This window comes from Dermacentor silvarum, chromosome 11, assembly GCF_013339745.2.
Source record: "Dermacentor silvarum isolate Dsil-2018 chromosome 11, BIME_Dsil_1.4, whole genome shotgun sequence".
NCBI classification, from domain to species: domain Eukaryota; kingdom Metazoa; phylum Arthropoda; class Arachnida; order Ixodida; family Ixodidae; genus Dermacentor; species Dermacentor silvarum.
The window spans coordinates 97001625-97016401 of NC_051164.1; the positions used below are offsets into that span (position 1 = coordinate 97001625).

Genomic DNA, 14777 nt, shown 5'->3' on the forward strand with positions numbered 1-14777 from the left:
TAGATATTTAGTTCAATGCACTTCTCTTTTATGTACAGCGCACTTAAAGATTTTTGAGCGTTAAGCGAATTTAGTGGATAAAAATATTTCACAAATGGCATCACGAGTTGTTGCAGCATACGTTTTGGTCTAAATATATTCTGGACAAAAAGAAATAAAACCTATAAAAGACATCGCGATGATCACGAGATATCTATTTTTATTCGCACTGGAAAATAAAAAAAGAAACTTAAAAACGAGAAAAGCGCGTTTACATGTTAGCATAAGCGCGCAGACGGAGTATTTATTAATGCCATTTATTTAGTGGAAAGCCTAGGCAGCTCGGAAAAGTCCACCAAAGCAGGTTTCACCATACGATAAAAATGGAAGAGCGGGTACGGCGGCGGTGCACATCGCCCTTCATACCTTCACAGCAGCTCACGAATGGCACAGAGAACAACAAGGCCAGCTCGCTCTTTCCTCAAGCTTCACCACGCAGCGCGCAGTGGAATCGTAGGCCCTTTCGTTCTCCGTATTTTCATTTTGGCAATTAATTGCATGTATTGCATATCTACGTTTTCAGCTGTGATAGCGAGATGCCGAGCTATATAGTGCGCCTAACAACGCATTTGCAGGTTTTCTCATGTTATTCCGCTTTGCTTGACGCCGGAGGGCCCGTATGTAGCCGAATCCGCAATACTCACGAAATTCTGCAGCATAAAAGGAGTGCGGAACGCGAATGAGAGCGAACACGCACAACGCCCTATCGTGCAGAAACCCCATACTTGCGAGCGGCAGAAAACAGCACACGGAACAAGTGAACTATTACCGTCAAAATCGAAGATCACGTTCGTAATTCGTTTCATTGGACCCGCATGTGCGACCTGACTCGCACAAGTTCAGTTCACAAGCTCGAAGCAAAAATCCGACGCGAACGGAGCTTCTACAGTGCTCACTAGTTACCTGTGTGAAGCTTTATCAGCTTCGACGAACAGCACTATAGTACCGCGGAGCTTCGATTTGCAGCAAAGCCTTTTCACATCACACGCGTTTTCATGCGAACGCAACGCATCTGCGTGATTGTAATGCAATGCAAGGTTGTTTTAGAGGCTTCAGTCGAAAATTTCAGAGCGTATGACCACACATCGCAGCGAGACGATGCTCGGCGAAGCTTTCGGTTTCAAAACGAATATCCAAGGGTGCAAAACCCCGTGGGCAGGGCTTCGTTGATACGGCGGAGCACAGTGGAGCTGACTGTTTTTCAAACGCTGGACTTTGAAGGTGACAGTTGCATTTTAGTCTCCATCCTAAATAGGCACACGGCGACGCTCATCTATCCACACAACACGCCGGCGCTTCGCAACTACGCCCCAGATATGTCAGACACGGACATTTTTGCAAGATCCCTATATATGCATTTTCAATATCCCCTACTGTCAGCTAAATGTAATTAAAGCTTTGTGCTGGAATAAATCGAATACCCCTACCACCATTGATACTGCGAAATGTTGGTCCTTTCAGCAGACACAAGGGAGTGCAGGAGAGAAAGAGAAGACATGAGTTGATATCATTTGCACGCACTAACCAAGGTGCAGCGCATCCGCCGTCGGGCATTCAAGTTTGTCGCCATCTTGTAGCGTACTAGAAGAGCGTGCCAGTTTCTCCCTTTGTTCCATCGTGCACAGTGATTTGAGACGCTGTGTTAGGCAGCACCTGCCTTCGAGATCGGACCACATTCCCCAATCATTTCTTTGTAGCAGATAACGGTACAAAGGCGCTGTGCGACATTGTAACACCTTTGCGATCGGCCGAGGTTGTAATGGTACTGGTTTTTGCCTTGCTTCGCCAGAGTTTTAAAAGAAAACATAGTTGCCATGCCGTCGCTGTCATATTGTTGTCGTCGCCGTCGTCGTCAATGCTGTCGATTACGCGCTCGTGTCACGCACACATTTACTGGCCTTATAAATGTATAAACACGCTGTTTCCTCTGGTAACGCTTTGAAAGGAAAAAACATTCTGGATACCTGCAAAGTGCCTCGCATAACATGACTTCTCACAGTGCATGGAATATGCCTTTATATGCCTTTTTTTTTTCGCATCAGATTTCTGTCATCACTGAGCGTCTGATCCCTTGTTCGCGAAGAACAAGGTTTCAGCACTTGCGTTCCTGTGGTCGCGAAAGATATTGATTTTCGTAATTTCTGCTTCTTTCTAGAGTTCTCTTTTCCCTATGCTCACTTATTTTGAGTGCCTCCGGCTTGAACAGAAATGCGAAAGCCACTTTTTTATTGTGGATTTTCACTTCTAGCAGCAGCTAGGAAATGAGCTCATCATACAAGCTCAGTACCTATTTTATCATGTTCTAGTACGGGCACGGCAGGAGTTGCTGTAAAAAACTTTCTGGCACTGAAAGGTTCTTTATGGACTACACGCACATAGTGGCGATAGCCACCGCGCACCCTAGTTTCCAACTATTATTACTAGAGGGAACTGTGGCCCTACGATTGTTCAGCTATCATGAAAACAAAAAAAGGCGTAGTGTATAAATTCTTATAATCTCCGCGTTCTTCCTTCTGACGTGCTTGTGGCTTGAATAATCACGTTACATGTACCTTTATTAGGTCAAATTTTAAAGCAATCACATTTTTAAAGCACGGAAGGCAAAAACGTAAATTTTTGCACACATGCATATAGATTGCGAACGGTTGCGTGTATAACGCAATATTTTGTTGAGTACGACCAAGCTGGAAAGTTACGGATTTATTGGAAACCAGATGGCCGAAGCTTGAGCGAGATAATGTATTTTTCAAAATTCTCGTGATGGCTCAACCGCGAAGCTTCTATAGCTGATGTAAACACTAGCGCCTGATTGCCTCATTGTAATTTTCGCAAGAAACTATGCCACGCCCCTACTGAACTCGAATTAACAGAAGCCACAGTGTAGCTTTCAACTGCGAGTCGTCAAACCTCGTTCTATGTTGGTTTCGCTTTACAGTCGCAGTAGTTTAGCCTGAACTACACCACCGCCACGTGACCATTCTATACGATGAGCCACGATGAGTCTCCTTGGAGCCAACAGTCGTTTAGCTTCGCGGTGTAATCATTGAAAGTTTTCGTCGAGCTTATAGAGTGGCTGAGCTGCCCGACACTTCCATTGAGACTCGCTTTTGCGCTGCGTAATTATTGGCCGCCCCAATCACCACAACGGCCGCAGTCGCGATTTTCTTCCTACGTGGCAACACGGGAAGCAACACGCTAGCCGAGCACTTCAGGGGAGAGAGAACGTACCATCCACTCTAAAGGGGGAGGACCAACTACAGCAATTTGCTCGGCGCGCCACCCACGTAATTGCTCGAGGTAATTGCTTAATGCAGATATTAAAGGCTCGTTATAACAGATTTTGCCGTTAGAGAGAATCTATCGGATGGGTTAAACCTGTGATTTAATCAATAATTATGCGGTTACAAACTAAGCACTCTAACCACTACGCCTCGACCGCTGTGCGCAAGGGGATCGCACAATACTTACGTTGGACAAGACACGTTTGGAGACTCGCAAATGCAGGTGGTTTTTCCCCAGGCTCATTTCGTGAGCCATAAACCCCGTCGTTGATCGAAACACGGTGGTGGCCACATAACTATAGGGTGTGCGTAACCATTCGGCGCTCTTCCTTCGTCACAGCGGTGTTCACGTAAGAAACCAGTCGATCGCCACCACTCCGACACAGAAACGGCACACAGCACGTTCGACACCTCCTGTGGACCTGTTCAAGGATGTTGGACTTCCTACCGGGAGCGCGAGGCGGTAGTACGCTCTTTAGAAGGTCAGACAGCCACGCCAGCTGCGACGGATAGCACCTCACTCTGGCCCTTGTGGGCCATCACATCTATCAAGCGATGTGGAGTGCGTTCTTTCCTATTCGGTCTTCCCGAAAGAGAGGTAAACGCAAGGCCTTCTACTAAATATGCGCATTCGACGATTAAGCGGCACGTACTCCCTGCGAGATTCGCATGTTCGTTTCCAGTTCTCTAGGTGGCGCTAAACTTATCTCAGTGTTTTACAAGAGTACCGAAGGCTTGTTCCCATGGTCAGGTCAGAACGTCTACACGTATCGCGAAGGCGGTACTTGTAACTGCTGTTGGTCATAATTGAGTGATGGTAACGAATTAGTCACGAGAATATGATTACTTTTATAAAGGTGAGCTATACTTACTTCTGCGTAAACAGGAAACCTTGATTGCACATGTAGCGCAAGCATGGATTTGATGAGTTAATAACGTCTCCGCTTTTCATCAACGTGCCATTTTTTAAGACACAAATACCTGCGTATCGAACAGAGTGTTAGTGTCAGTCTATATTTGCGGATGACTGAATTTAACACAACTCGTGACTAGATTAAAGTATTGGAGCGTTCAGAAAAGCGCGTTTGCACTTGAAACGTTTTTAAGGATATTTTACTATCAAACATCCGTATTGATGTCTCTCGATATTTCTAGCGTACAGGAACGCGCTTGATACACCCGAGTAGCTGATTCTATTCGCGTAAAGACCGACACGTTGAATTTCTTGAAATGTGGCAACGTGATGGAGGAAGAGGAGGAGGAGGAGGAGGAAACAGCTTTATTTTGTTAATTTGGCCTAGTGAGGGGTGGCTACCAGGTGATGCCTTACAGCCACCTCGTCGGCTCATTTGATGACCCGAAGTTGAACATCCAGTTCGGGTTCATACGTATCGCTTCCCACGCTTCAGGCGAGGGAGCGGCCAGGAGATATGGGGGGGGGGATCTTCTCTGCAGTCCCAGAGAATGTGATTTAAGGGGGCTATGGACCCACATAATGAGTAGTGTGGGTCTGTCAAGTCCGGGTAAAAGTGTGCGTATATTTGTGGGCTGGGAAAGGAGTGCGTTTGGAGTCGGTGCCAGGTGACTTCTTGTCCCTTGGTGAGCTTGGGATGAGGTGGGGGTTTTGTCCGTCTTGCGAGGCGGTAGTATTGGGCAATATCGTGGTACGTGGTCAGTGGCTCGCTGACCAGGTCCCCTGGGTTAGTGACGGGACCCACCGTTCGGCTGACGAATCCTCGAGTACACTGGTGGGCCGCCTCGTTCCCCGGGTTCTCTGCGTGAGCCGGGACCCATATCAATTCAATTGGGGCGGGTTCTTCACTATCTTGTTGTTTAGGGGAGAGTAGAGGATGCAGTATTCGTAGCGTGGCTGGGGCCACGATTCCACGTGCTAAGTTGGATACGGCGGTCTTTGAGTCGCTGATTACAGTTGTAAATCCGGCTGCTGCAGCGAGGGCAATGGCCGCCTCTTCTGCCTCCGCCGAGTTGAGGGCACGGACAGAACAGGCCGCCCTTATTGGTGTTACTCGGGCGTAAATTGTTGTCATTGTTGTTGATGATCTTGGGGAGGCCAATTACGCTCATCGCGTACGTGTTATGTGGCAAGTAATGTTGAGAAGCGTCGAGTATGCTGCTTCGGAGTTAGACCCGTGGGTTTTGTGCAGGGCTTGAGCTCTTGCTTTTCGTCTGCCATCGTGATGACCTGCCAGCATGTTCTTTGGCACTGGCTTGATGATGAACCTCTTTCTGGTGTTGGGGGGAATGGTGGCCGGATCGTTGTGCGTTGGAGATACTCTGTGCCCGATGCGGTCCAGGATCCAACGGCCTCTCTTGCTTCCCTGTAGTCAGTGAATGTGCGCCATGCGGTGCGCTTCTAGAAGCTCTTCCACGGTATTGTGTAACCCCAGGCTTAGGAGGTGCTCGGTAGGGGTAGTACGGATGAGCCCAAGCGCAGATTTGTACACTTTGCGAATGAGGCGGTCCAGTTTCGCTCTTTTATTTTGGAGTAGATGTAGGTAGGGAAGGGCGTAGGTGAGCCTTGAGATGACAAAGGAGTGGATGATTTAGAGTAGCTCCTTCTCCTTCATACCTTGCTTGCGTGCCCTCATTCGGCTGAATAAATGGACCCTCTGATTCACCGTTGTGGTGAGACGATCAATGGTGATGTTGTTGTGGTGATTGTTTTGTACAAAAAGGCCCAAGACCTTCATATGATCCACGTGAGGTATTGCAGTGTTGTTGACGTACACGTTAATGTTGGGTAGGGGGGTTTTTATGCTGCGCTGGTCTGGATGGTGGCAGTATTAGTATCTCCGATTTGCTCTGCGAGCACTCTAAACCCACGTCAGTCACATTCCTGACGACCGTGTCGGCTGCTTTCTGCAGGGTCTCTTCAACTTGTCCGTCGGATCCCGTGGCCGTCCAGAGCGTAATGTCGTCGGCGTAGTGAGTGTGTCGCAGGCCGGGTATCGTGTCGAGTTTGGATGGTAGCGACTTCATTGCGAGATTAAATAGGAACGGTGATAGAACAGCTCCTTGAGGAGTGCCGCGATCTCCGAGATTGATCGGTTTGGAGAGTAGATTGCCCACCGAGAGTTCGACCGCACGGTTGGATAGAAAAGCACATATGTAATTGAACGTGCGTTCTCCCGGTTGTAACTCGACCAAGCTGTTTACTATGGCAGTGTGCTGTGTTATGCGGGTGTGATGGCGTTACGTCCAGTTGCGTTCTCACCATGCCTTCATGAAACGGCAGTCTCTATAGGCTTTAGGGCTTAGCGTTACATAATGGCATGTACACCAACTCTGTTTTTTGTTTACCATCACCGAATATTACATACAATGTAACTTCACTTCGGTTATATACAGACTAATTTTTCTCTGTTGGAAGCATCAGCAGAAATATTTAAAAAAAACTGGACGCATGCAAAATTTTCATGCATATATAAAGCAACATTATCATTATTCAACAGTGACGAAGTGTCAATATTTAACGCTAAATATTCTATAGCTAAGAAAGATGAGCAATTTCAAACGTGAACAATTAGATTAACTGCAACGAGAACTCACTCAGCTTAGGACAACGGACTCTACAGCACTCGGGGAACCATCTGCCACCGTCAAAAAAGCAGCCTTCCGCAGGATCTCCACACCTATAAATGGAAATTTTACGATATATGTCATTTTTGGTCACAGATAAGAGCTCCGTGTAGTGTATATATATATATATATATATATATATATATATATATATATATAGAGAGAGAGAGAGAGAGAGAGAGAAAGATAGAACCGCGAACTTGTGCTTCTCATCTTTAAAAATACACTCGGCCCATTGAATACATATGAATGTATACATACATATGTATGTATGTGTATACTATATGTATGTATGTGCGTGTGTGTATGCGTGTGTGTGTGCGTGTGTGTGTGCGTGTGCGTGTGTGTGTGCGTGTGTGTGTGCGTGTGCGTGTGCGTGTGTGTGTGCGTGTGTGTGTGCGTGTGTGTGTGCGTGTGCGTGTGCGTGTGCGTGTGCGTGTGTGTGTGCGTGTGTGTGTGCGTGTGTGTGCGCGCGCGCGCGCGAGTGCGCGCGTGTGTGAGTGCGCGCGTGTGTGAGTGCGCGCGTGAGTGAGTGCGCGCGTGAGTGAGTGCGCGCGTGAGTGAGTGCGCGCGTGAGTGCGCGCGTGAGTGCGCGTGTGAGTGCGCGTGTGAGTGCGCGTGTGAGTGCGCGTGTGCGTGCGCGTGTGCGTGCGCGTGTGCGTGCGTGTGTGCGTGCGTGTGCGTGCGTGTGCGCGTATCTGTGCGTGTGCGCGTATCTGTGCGTGCGTGCGTATCTGTGCGTGCGTGCGTATCTGTGCGTGCGTGCGTATCTGTGCGTGCGTGCGTATCTGTGCATGCGTGCGCGTATCTGTGCGTGCGTGCGCGTATCTGTGCGTGCGTGCGCGTATCTGTGCGTGCGTGCGCGTATCTGTGCGTGCGTGCGCGTATCTGTGCGTGCGTGCGTATTCGTGTGCGCGTGTGCCTGTGCGTGCGTGCGTGTGCGTGTAGTATGTGCGCGCGCGTTCTTGCAAACATGCCTAAATACTATGTGCATATGAAAACATGATAGCTAATAGGACGCTTTGGAATCGCACTTTTCCGATTGAAATAAAGTACTAAGTGTTTCAGTAGGAGCCACTCACACAGTGGCGTAAGTACTTTATATTTCGGTCTAGAATGTGTCTCTGGCTTGAAAATATGTTAGACTCATTCAACGAATGAGCATTGCGATATCGTGAGCTGACTGTGCTTGGAGAAAAAAATTTTTTCATTTGTAAAGCACTGTCATTGATGCACGTATGCGCGAGTGGGTCACAGCTACGCAATGTGGATGTGTTTCGCTAGTTGTTGCTATACGTGCATCTCAAATGTACAGGTACGTCAGCGTGAATCCGAAACAGACTAGACATGCACTGTTCAGCATATGTGCATTGTTCTTTCTTGTTTTGCGCTGAAATACATTCAAAAAACAGTTACAACCGTAACACCAAAGAAGTCCGCAACGCTTATAGCTCGTATACCTAAACGGTTTTAGTGTGAGCGTGTCTCTTGCTAAAAGAATAGGATGTGTTTTTTTATTGCGATAGCAATTATATGGACACTCAAAAGCAGATTTCTGCCGTCGCCGTCGCCGTCGCCGTGAGGTTCCGTATGACGTCAATCGAGATGAAATCGTCGCCGCGTGCCGAACGCTGTCTGTGCGAGTGAAAGGGCGCGAGGGACGCGCGCTTTCACGGGGAGTGAACGCACGGCGGAGAACAAACGCGCGTTCAGCGCCGTGCTCCTTAAGGGCTGCAGAAGTAGGCGTCTCTTTCCTTCTTTACAATCACCATATATGTAGAGGAAACGCGCCTTCTTCCGACGCGCGAAAGGCCGTGGGGGAGGGGGGGAGGGAAGGGAGGCGACGTTTAGCTGCGGCATCAAGTGCCTATTTATATCAGAGGCTCCGGCAACAGTCACCAACGCTGCACGCATTTTGAGCGAACGCGGGCAAAACGCCGACGGCGTCGACAACAGTTCTGCGTGTTGCCGGTGCTACTGCATGTCCAAGTTTATACAGCTGATAAAGCTACTATCATTACTCCGGATAGCTCTCTGGAGGACGCTAGGGGGCGCGATGTAGAGAAGTCGCCTTTGCATCGAGCTCCGACGTAAATGTCCATATCTTCGGAAGTTTGAGCCCTACAGGGAAAATTCAAGAACGAGAAGAACCGCGAACACCAGGGGATCACGGAACTACCATCATCAGCATGGTAGGACCACTTCTCTGATCTCTGGAAGAGTTTTAATTTTCGAGGCGGCAACGCCACCAGCTAAGCCTAGCGTCGAGGGAACGCAACGGCGTAGCAGCTCGCATAGCTGCTGCGCCAGCCCAAGCATGATGCAGCCACGGACAGCGGCTGCAGAGTCGGCGGAGACGCCGGCAGAAGAGAGAAACGCCGAGGCAACGCAACGGAATAGCAGCTCGCACAGCTGCTGCGCCGGCCCAAGCAAGACGCAGCCACGGATAGCGGTTGCAGCGTCGGCGGAGACGCCGACAGGAGAGCGAAGAAATGGAGTTACAACAACTGTGGCAACTGCAGGAAGGGACGTACAGCCAACGTTCTCGGATGGAAATCATGCAGAAAGAAGACCTCCCCACGTAGAAGAGGAGGAAGGAGAAAAGATGGACGTCGGCGCTTTCGCCGATAAAGAAGAAACCCAAGAGGGCTGGTGCCGCTCCATAGGCGGCAGATACGTCCCGGAGGAGAAGGTGGAAGAAGTATTAGCAAGAAGAAGGGAACGAAAGCACCTAAACCTGAAGAAAAACAAGGCCATGGCAGAGAGGGCGGTAGACAAGCTTGAAGTTCGCCTGCCAATGGGCACAGAGAAGATTATCCTCCGACCAGCAGGAGGAATCGACAGCATAAAGAAGAAGCTGGGGGTTTTCGCCGGAAACGCCATCCTGGAGGCGGCAGGGCTACCTCCCATGGCAGAAGAGGACATTGTCTTCAACAAAAACAACCAAACGATCCTAATATCAACCCCGAACAAGGAAAGGGCAGAGGCATTCGCCAAAATCAAGAACATTCGTGCCGGAGAAGAAGATATCGAAATGACTGCCCACCCGGCGATGCCCGAGGGGGGCAAAGGCGTCATCTACGGGATTAACCTAGAGCTGACAGAAGAACAAATACACAAGGCCTTGGACAACCCACGGAATCCAACGTATACGGCAGTAAGAAGACTAGGAAGGTCATCCGAATCGGTCATCATTAACTTCAAAGATCTGGAAGTACCGAAGACCGTAAAATTTTTCAGTCAATGGATTCCATGTCACCTATATAAGAAAAAGTACGACGTGTGCTACGCATGCGGCAAGATTGGACACAGACAAGACGTCTGCCCAGATCCAAGAAGCACCCGCTGCAGAGGCTGCGGGCTAAGAAATCCGCCGGAGGAGCACGCCTGCGAGCCGAAGTGTCTGCTCTGTGGGAAGAAGCATCAGTTAGGGGACCCGACTTGCAGGGAACTCTACAGGAAGCCCCACTGGGTTAAACAACGCGACGCGGCCCGGGCCGAGGCCAGGGCCGAACAAGAAAAGGGAGGGGCGACCGCGGGCAGAAGCAGGCCGACATCAAAGGTCGCGCTACCGCCTGCGGCCAAGAAGCAATGATCCGAGTCCAGGGACAGAAGTGCATCCAGGCCGCCACCCAGGGACAACCAGACCCACTGGCCAGGCCTCCAGAAACCAGGGGACAAGCTGACCCACTCTGGTATGCCTGTCAGCTTCGCAAGCGCGGTCTCCCAAGGTAGGACACCAGAATTAGAGGCACAGGCCAATTTATTTAAGAAAGAGATAGAAAAGAGAGACGAGGAAAATAGCCAACTAAGAGAAATAATCAAAACCCTTACGGAAACAGTAAACCAACTCAAAGAGCAAGTTGGGCAGCTAACGAACCCAACAGTGCGAGCTACGCAGGCGGAGCCAACAAGGCCGCTTACCCCAGTCCAGAGAATAGCCGCCCCCCAGGCGCAGGACGAGGGCAGCATGGTAGTAGATACGGTAGGCACCGCAAAAAGAAAGGCAGAGGGGCATGAGACGCCTCCACTCGAGAGAAGAAAAAAAATGAACAGAAAGATTAACGAAGACGAGCTAGAGGCACGCCTCAAGGAACACGAGGAAAGCATGCTAATCAAACTAAGCGTTATCATAGATAAGAAACTCCAGGCTATATCAGATCATATGAACGCACTTCTGGCCGCACTAGGAGGCGAAGAACGAACTCATCCTAATCCGGAGCCTCCCTCGAGCTCGGAAGCCGCCCGCTCTTCCTCATCATGGCCAGGACAGGAACTATGATTTGGCAGTGGAACTGCAGGGGCTTCAAAAAGAAAAAGGCGTTGCTGCAACAGCACATTCTAAATCAAGGAGAGCCTCCGCTTGCCGTGGCGTTACAAGAAACAGGAAAACCCCCTATTAAAATTTCAGGGTACCGCACATTCGACAACGGGAGAGGGGAGAACTGTAGAGTAGCCACCCTAGTTAAGAATAACATAGCGGTAATTGAACACGACGTGAGCACGGACGAAGTGGAGGCTGTACTCGTAGAAATCCTTACCGGCAAAAAGAATAGGGGAAGCATATTTGTCCTGAACGCATACAGCCCCCCTCGCCACAAAAAGGCACAGTTCGAGACCGCAATTAAGAAAGCGCTGAGGGCAGCAAAATCGTGCCCCCTACTGGTATTAGGGGACTTTAATGCAAAGCATCACGAATGGGGCTACACCAAAATTGACAGGAAAGGTAGAATGCTGTGGGAAGCCATTCAGAAGACAGGACTCTCGCTACTAACGGACCCGAACGAGCCAACCAGAACGGGTAACAGCATCTGCTGTGACACAACACCGGACCTAACACTAGGGCACAGGACGGGAAAAACATCGTGGAAGAACACGGGTGAAAACCTCGGCAGCGATCACTTTATAATTGAAATACAAATCGATAGTAAACTAGGGGTGCCCGTACATAAGCCAAAACAGGCCACCGCAACGGACTGGGATAAATTCAGGGATATCAGATCAACAGCAGATTTAGGCGAAATCGGAGACATAACAGAGTGGACCTCAACCGTCGTCTCACACGTGAAACAGGCCACCGAAACGGTACAGGGCGAGGACCTCCCATTCAGATTAGACAACAAGCTTAGAAATATGTGGAACCGAAAAACAACCCTCGAGAATAAGCTAAAGCGCCAGAAGTGGAACCGGAACCTAAGGAAGAAAATAGCCGAGCACAATAAAGAAATAGAGAGTTACGCCTTCAAACTAGAAGAGAAAAGGTGGGATCAAAAGTGCGACGAGCTATAAAAGAATATGAGCCGTCCCAACACGTGGCAGATGCTGTGCCACCTCATAGACCCCACCAACACCAAAACCCACGCCAACATAGAGCAAATCAAGGCAAGATACAAATTTGACGGAACCGATGAACAGCTCATCGACCGACTTAAAGAAATCTACATAGGCGCCGCATGCGTGGCAGCGGATACAGAATATCAGGGAGCGGAGAATCCGCTGCTGGACGAATCAATTCTAGTAGCAGAGGTCAGAGCCGCGCTCTTTGACATCAAAAAGAACACAGCCCCTGGCCCAGACAAGATCACATACGGTATGCTAAGGAACTTAGACGACGACTCTATAGTTCACCTTACAGCTTATCTGAACAAAGTGTGGGAATCCGGGGAAGTCCCTAAAGATTGGAAACATGCCAACATCATTTTAATCCATAAGAAGGGCAAAATCCCGGGTATAGAAAATCTCAGGCCTATTTCAGTGCCCTCGTGTCTAGGCAAATTAATGGAGAAAGTAATTCAGAAGCGACTAAGTCGATTCGCGGAAGAAAACAGCATCTGGCCCCACGAGATGGTAGGTTTCAGACCGCACCTTAGCGCTCAAGATACCATGCTAAGACTGCAACATGATATTATAAACAAACGAAAGACCAAAGATACGAGAGCAATACTGGGCATAGACTTAACCAAAGCGTTTGATAATGTCAGCCACTCTGCCATCCTCGACGGCCTGTCAGATGTTAACGTAGGGCAGAGGACTTTCGACTACATAAAATCTTTTCTCAAAGATAGAACAGCGACCCTGCACATGCAGAGCCTCAGCTCAGAAGAGATTAAATTAGGAAACAGGGGCACCCCGCAAGGAGCCATCCTATCCCCCTTCCTATTTAATTTAGTTATGAAAGACCTCCCGCGAAAGTTAGGAAAGATCGAAGGACTAAAGACGAGTGTCTACGCAGACGACGTCAACGTTTGGCTCAATGAGGGCAGCGATGCGTCTATCGAAGAAAGGCTCCAGCGGGCAGCCGACATCATAGACTTCCATGCCAAAAGTAAAGGACTGAGCTGCTCCCCGACGAAGTGAGAACTACTACTAATCAGGCCCAGGACGAGGACAGACAACGCATCTCCTCCCAGAATCTCGATAGACTTAGACGGGAAAGAAATTCCGCAAGTAGATGAGATCCGAATTCTGGGCATGCTCATAAGCAAAACAGGAAACAACCACACGACTATAGCTAAACTAGACGTGCACGCAAACCAAGTGGTAAGCATCGTTAGAAGAATCTCGGCCAGAGGCAGAGGGCTAAAGGAGAAGAACAAGTTAAGGCTGGTCCAGGCCTTCATCTTGAGTCGGATCTGCTACTCAACCCCATTTCTTAACATCAAAAAAGCAGAAAGAAACAAGTTAGACGTAATAATAAGGAAATGCACGAAACGTGCACTGGCACTACCAATCTCGACCTCAACTGAGGCCCTAGAGGGAAGGGGGGTGCATAACACATGGCAGGAGTTAGCGGAAGCGACGAGAACGGCACAACTCGAACGCCTGAGTCTAAGCGAGACAGGACAGCAGATACTAAACTGGGTAGGACTACAAGCGAACAGAGGAACTAAATATCAGACGTTCCACATTGAGTCCAAAATTAGGAAAGCTCTCACGGTCGCACCGATACCTAAGAACATGCACCCACAACACGATCAGGAAAGACGCCAGCACAGAGCCAAACACTTGACAACAAAGCTAAGCAGAATGCCACCCGAGATGGTTGCCTTCACAGACGCCGCCCTTGGCGGAGACGGAAGCTCCGTCTCAGTGGTAGTCGACGGGTCCGGAGTAGAACAGGGCGCGATATATACAAGCGGAATAGACGCCACGGCAGCGGAGGAAGCAGCGATCGCTCTGGCGTGCGTTAGCACGGACGCGAGGGTGATCGTTAGCGACAGTAAATCGGCAGTAAGAAATTTCTGCAGAGGCAAAATATCAGACTACGCGTACAGCATACTATCGAAAGGTCACATAGATAGAGGGATCACCATAACCTGGGCCCCCGCTCACTGCAACATAACAGGAAACGAAGCCGCCAACGCCCTTGCCCGAGCGCTCATTATCCGGGGGGGACGGCGGCCTCAACCTAACTTTAAGGTCGAGGTGCTCGTGACCTACCACGAGATCACAGAGCACTACAGATTAGGACGCCGGAAATATCCACTCCCGGATAGGTCCCTCACGTCCGCAGAGGCGGTCACCTGGCGCCGCCTGCAAGCCAAGAACCACATGTCTCCCAGATGGAGATACCTCACGCAAACGGGAAATCCGGAGGACCAATTCTGCAGATTCTGTGATAAGATAGGAACATTAAGGCATATCCTATGGGAGTGCAGCTACTCCCCGGGATATAATTTATTCACGGATGAACAAGCATGGGAGACCGCGCTTCATAGCGAAGACCCGGCGGCACAGGCCAACATTGTCCGTCTGGCAGCTGAAGCGGCAAGCCGCTTCGTCTACTAACCCCTGCCCCTTGGGGTGACATCGGCTCCCTGGACGCCTACGAGCGGTACCGGAGCTCCGGTGTCACCC

General features: G+C 49.6%; 1 protein-coding gene across 2 annotated transcripts in view; it reads right to left on the reverse strand.

Moving 5' to 3' along the window:
- LOC119432412 (uncharacterized) overlaps positions 1–14777 on the reverse strand; it is a 50935-nt gene that overhangs the window by 1973 nt on the left and 34185 nt on the right. Inside the window, exons 3-4 of one of the 2 annotated variants that reach the window (XM_037699578.2) lie at positions 6891–6973; positions 4193–4301 (exon numbers count right to left, since the gene is read on the reverse strand). In XM_037699578.2, the coding sequence (XP_037555506.1) occupies positions 4193–4301; positions 6891–6973 (192 nt within the window). The remainder of the gene's footprint in view (positions 1–4192; positions 4302–6890; positions 6974–14777) is intronic. The other variant, XM_049659059.1, reaches the window with a different exon arrangement.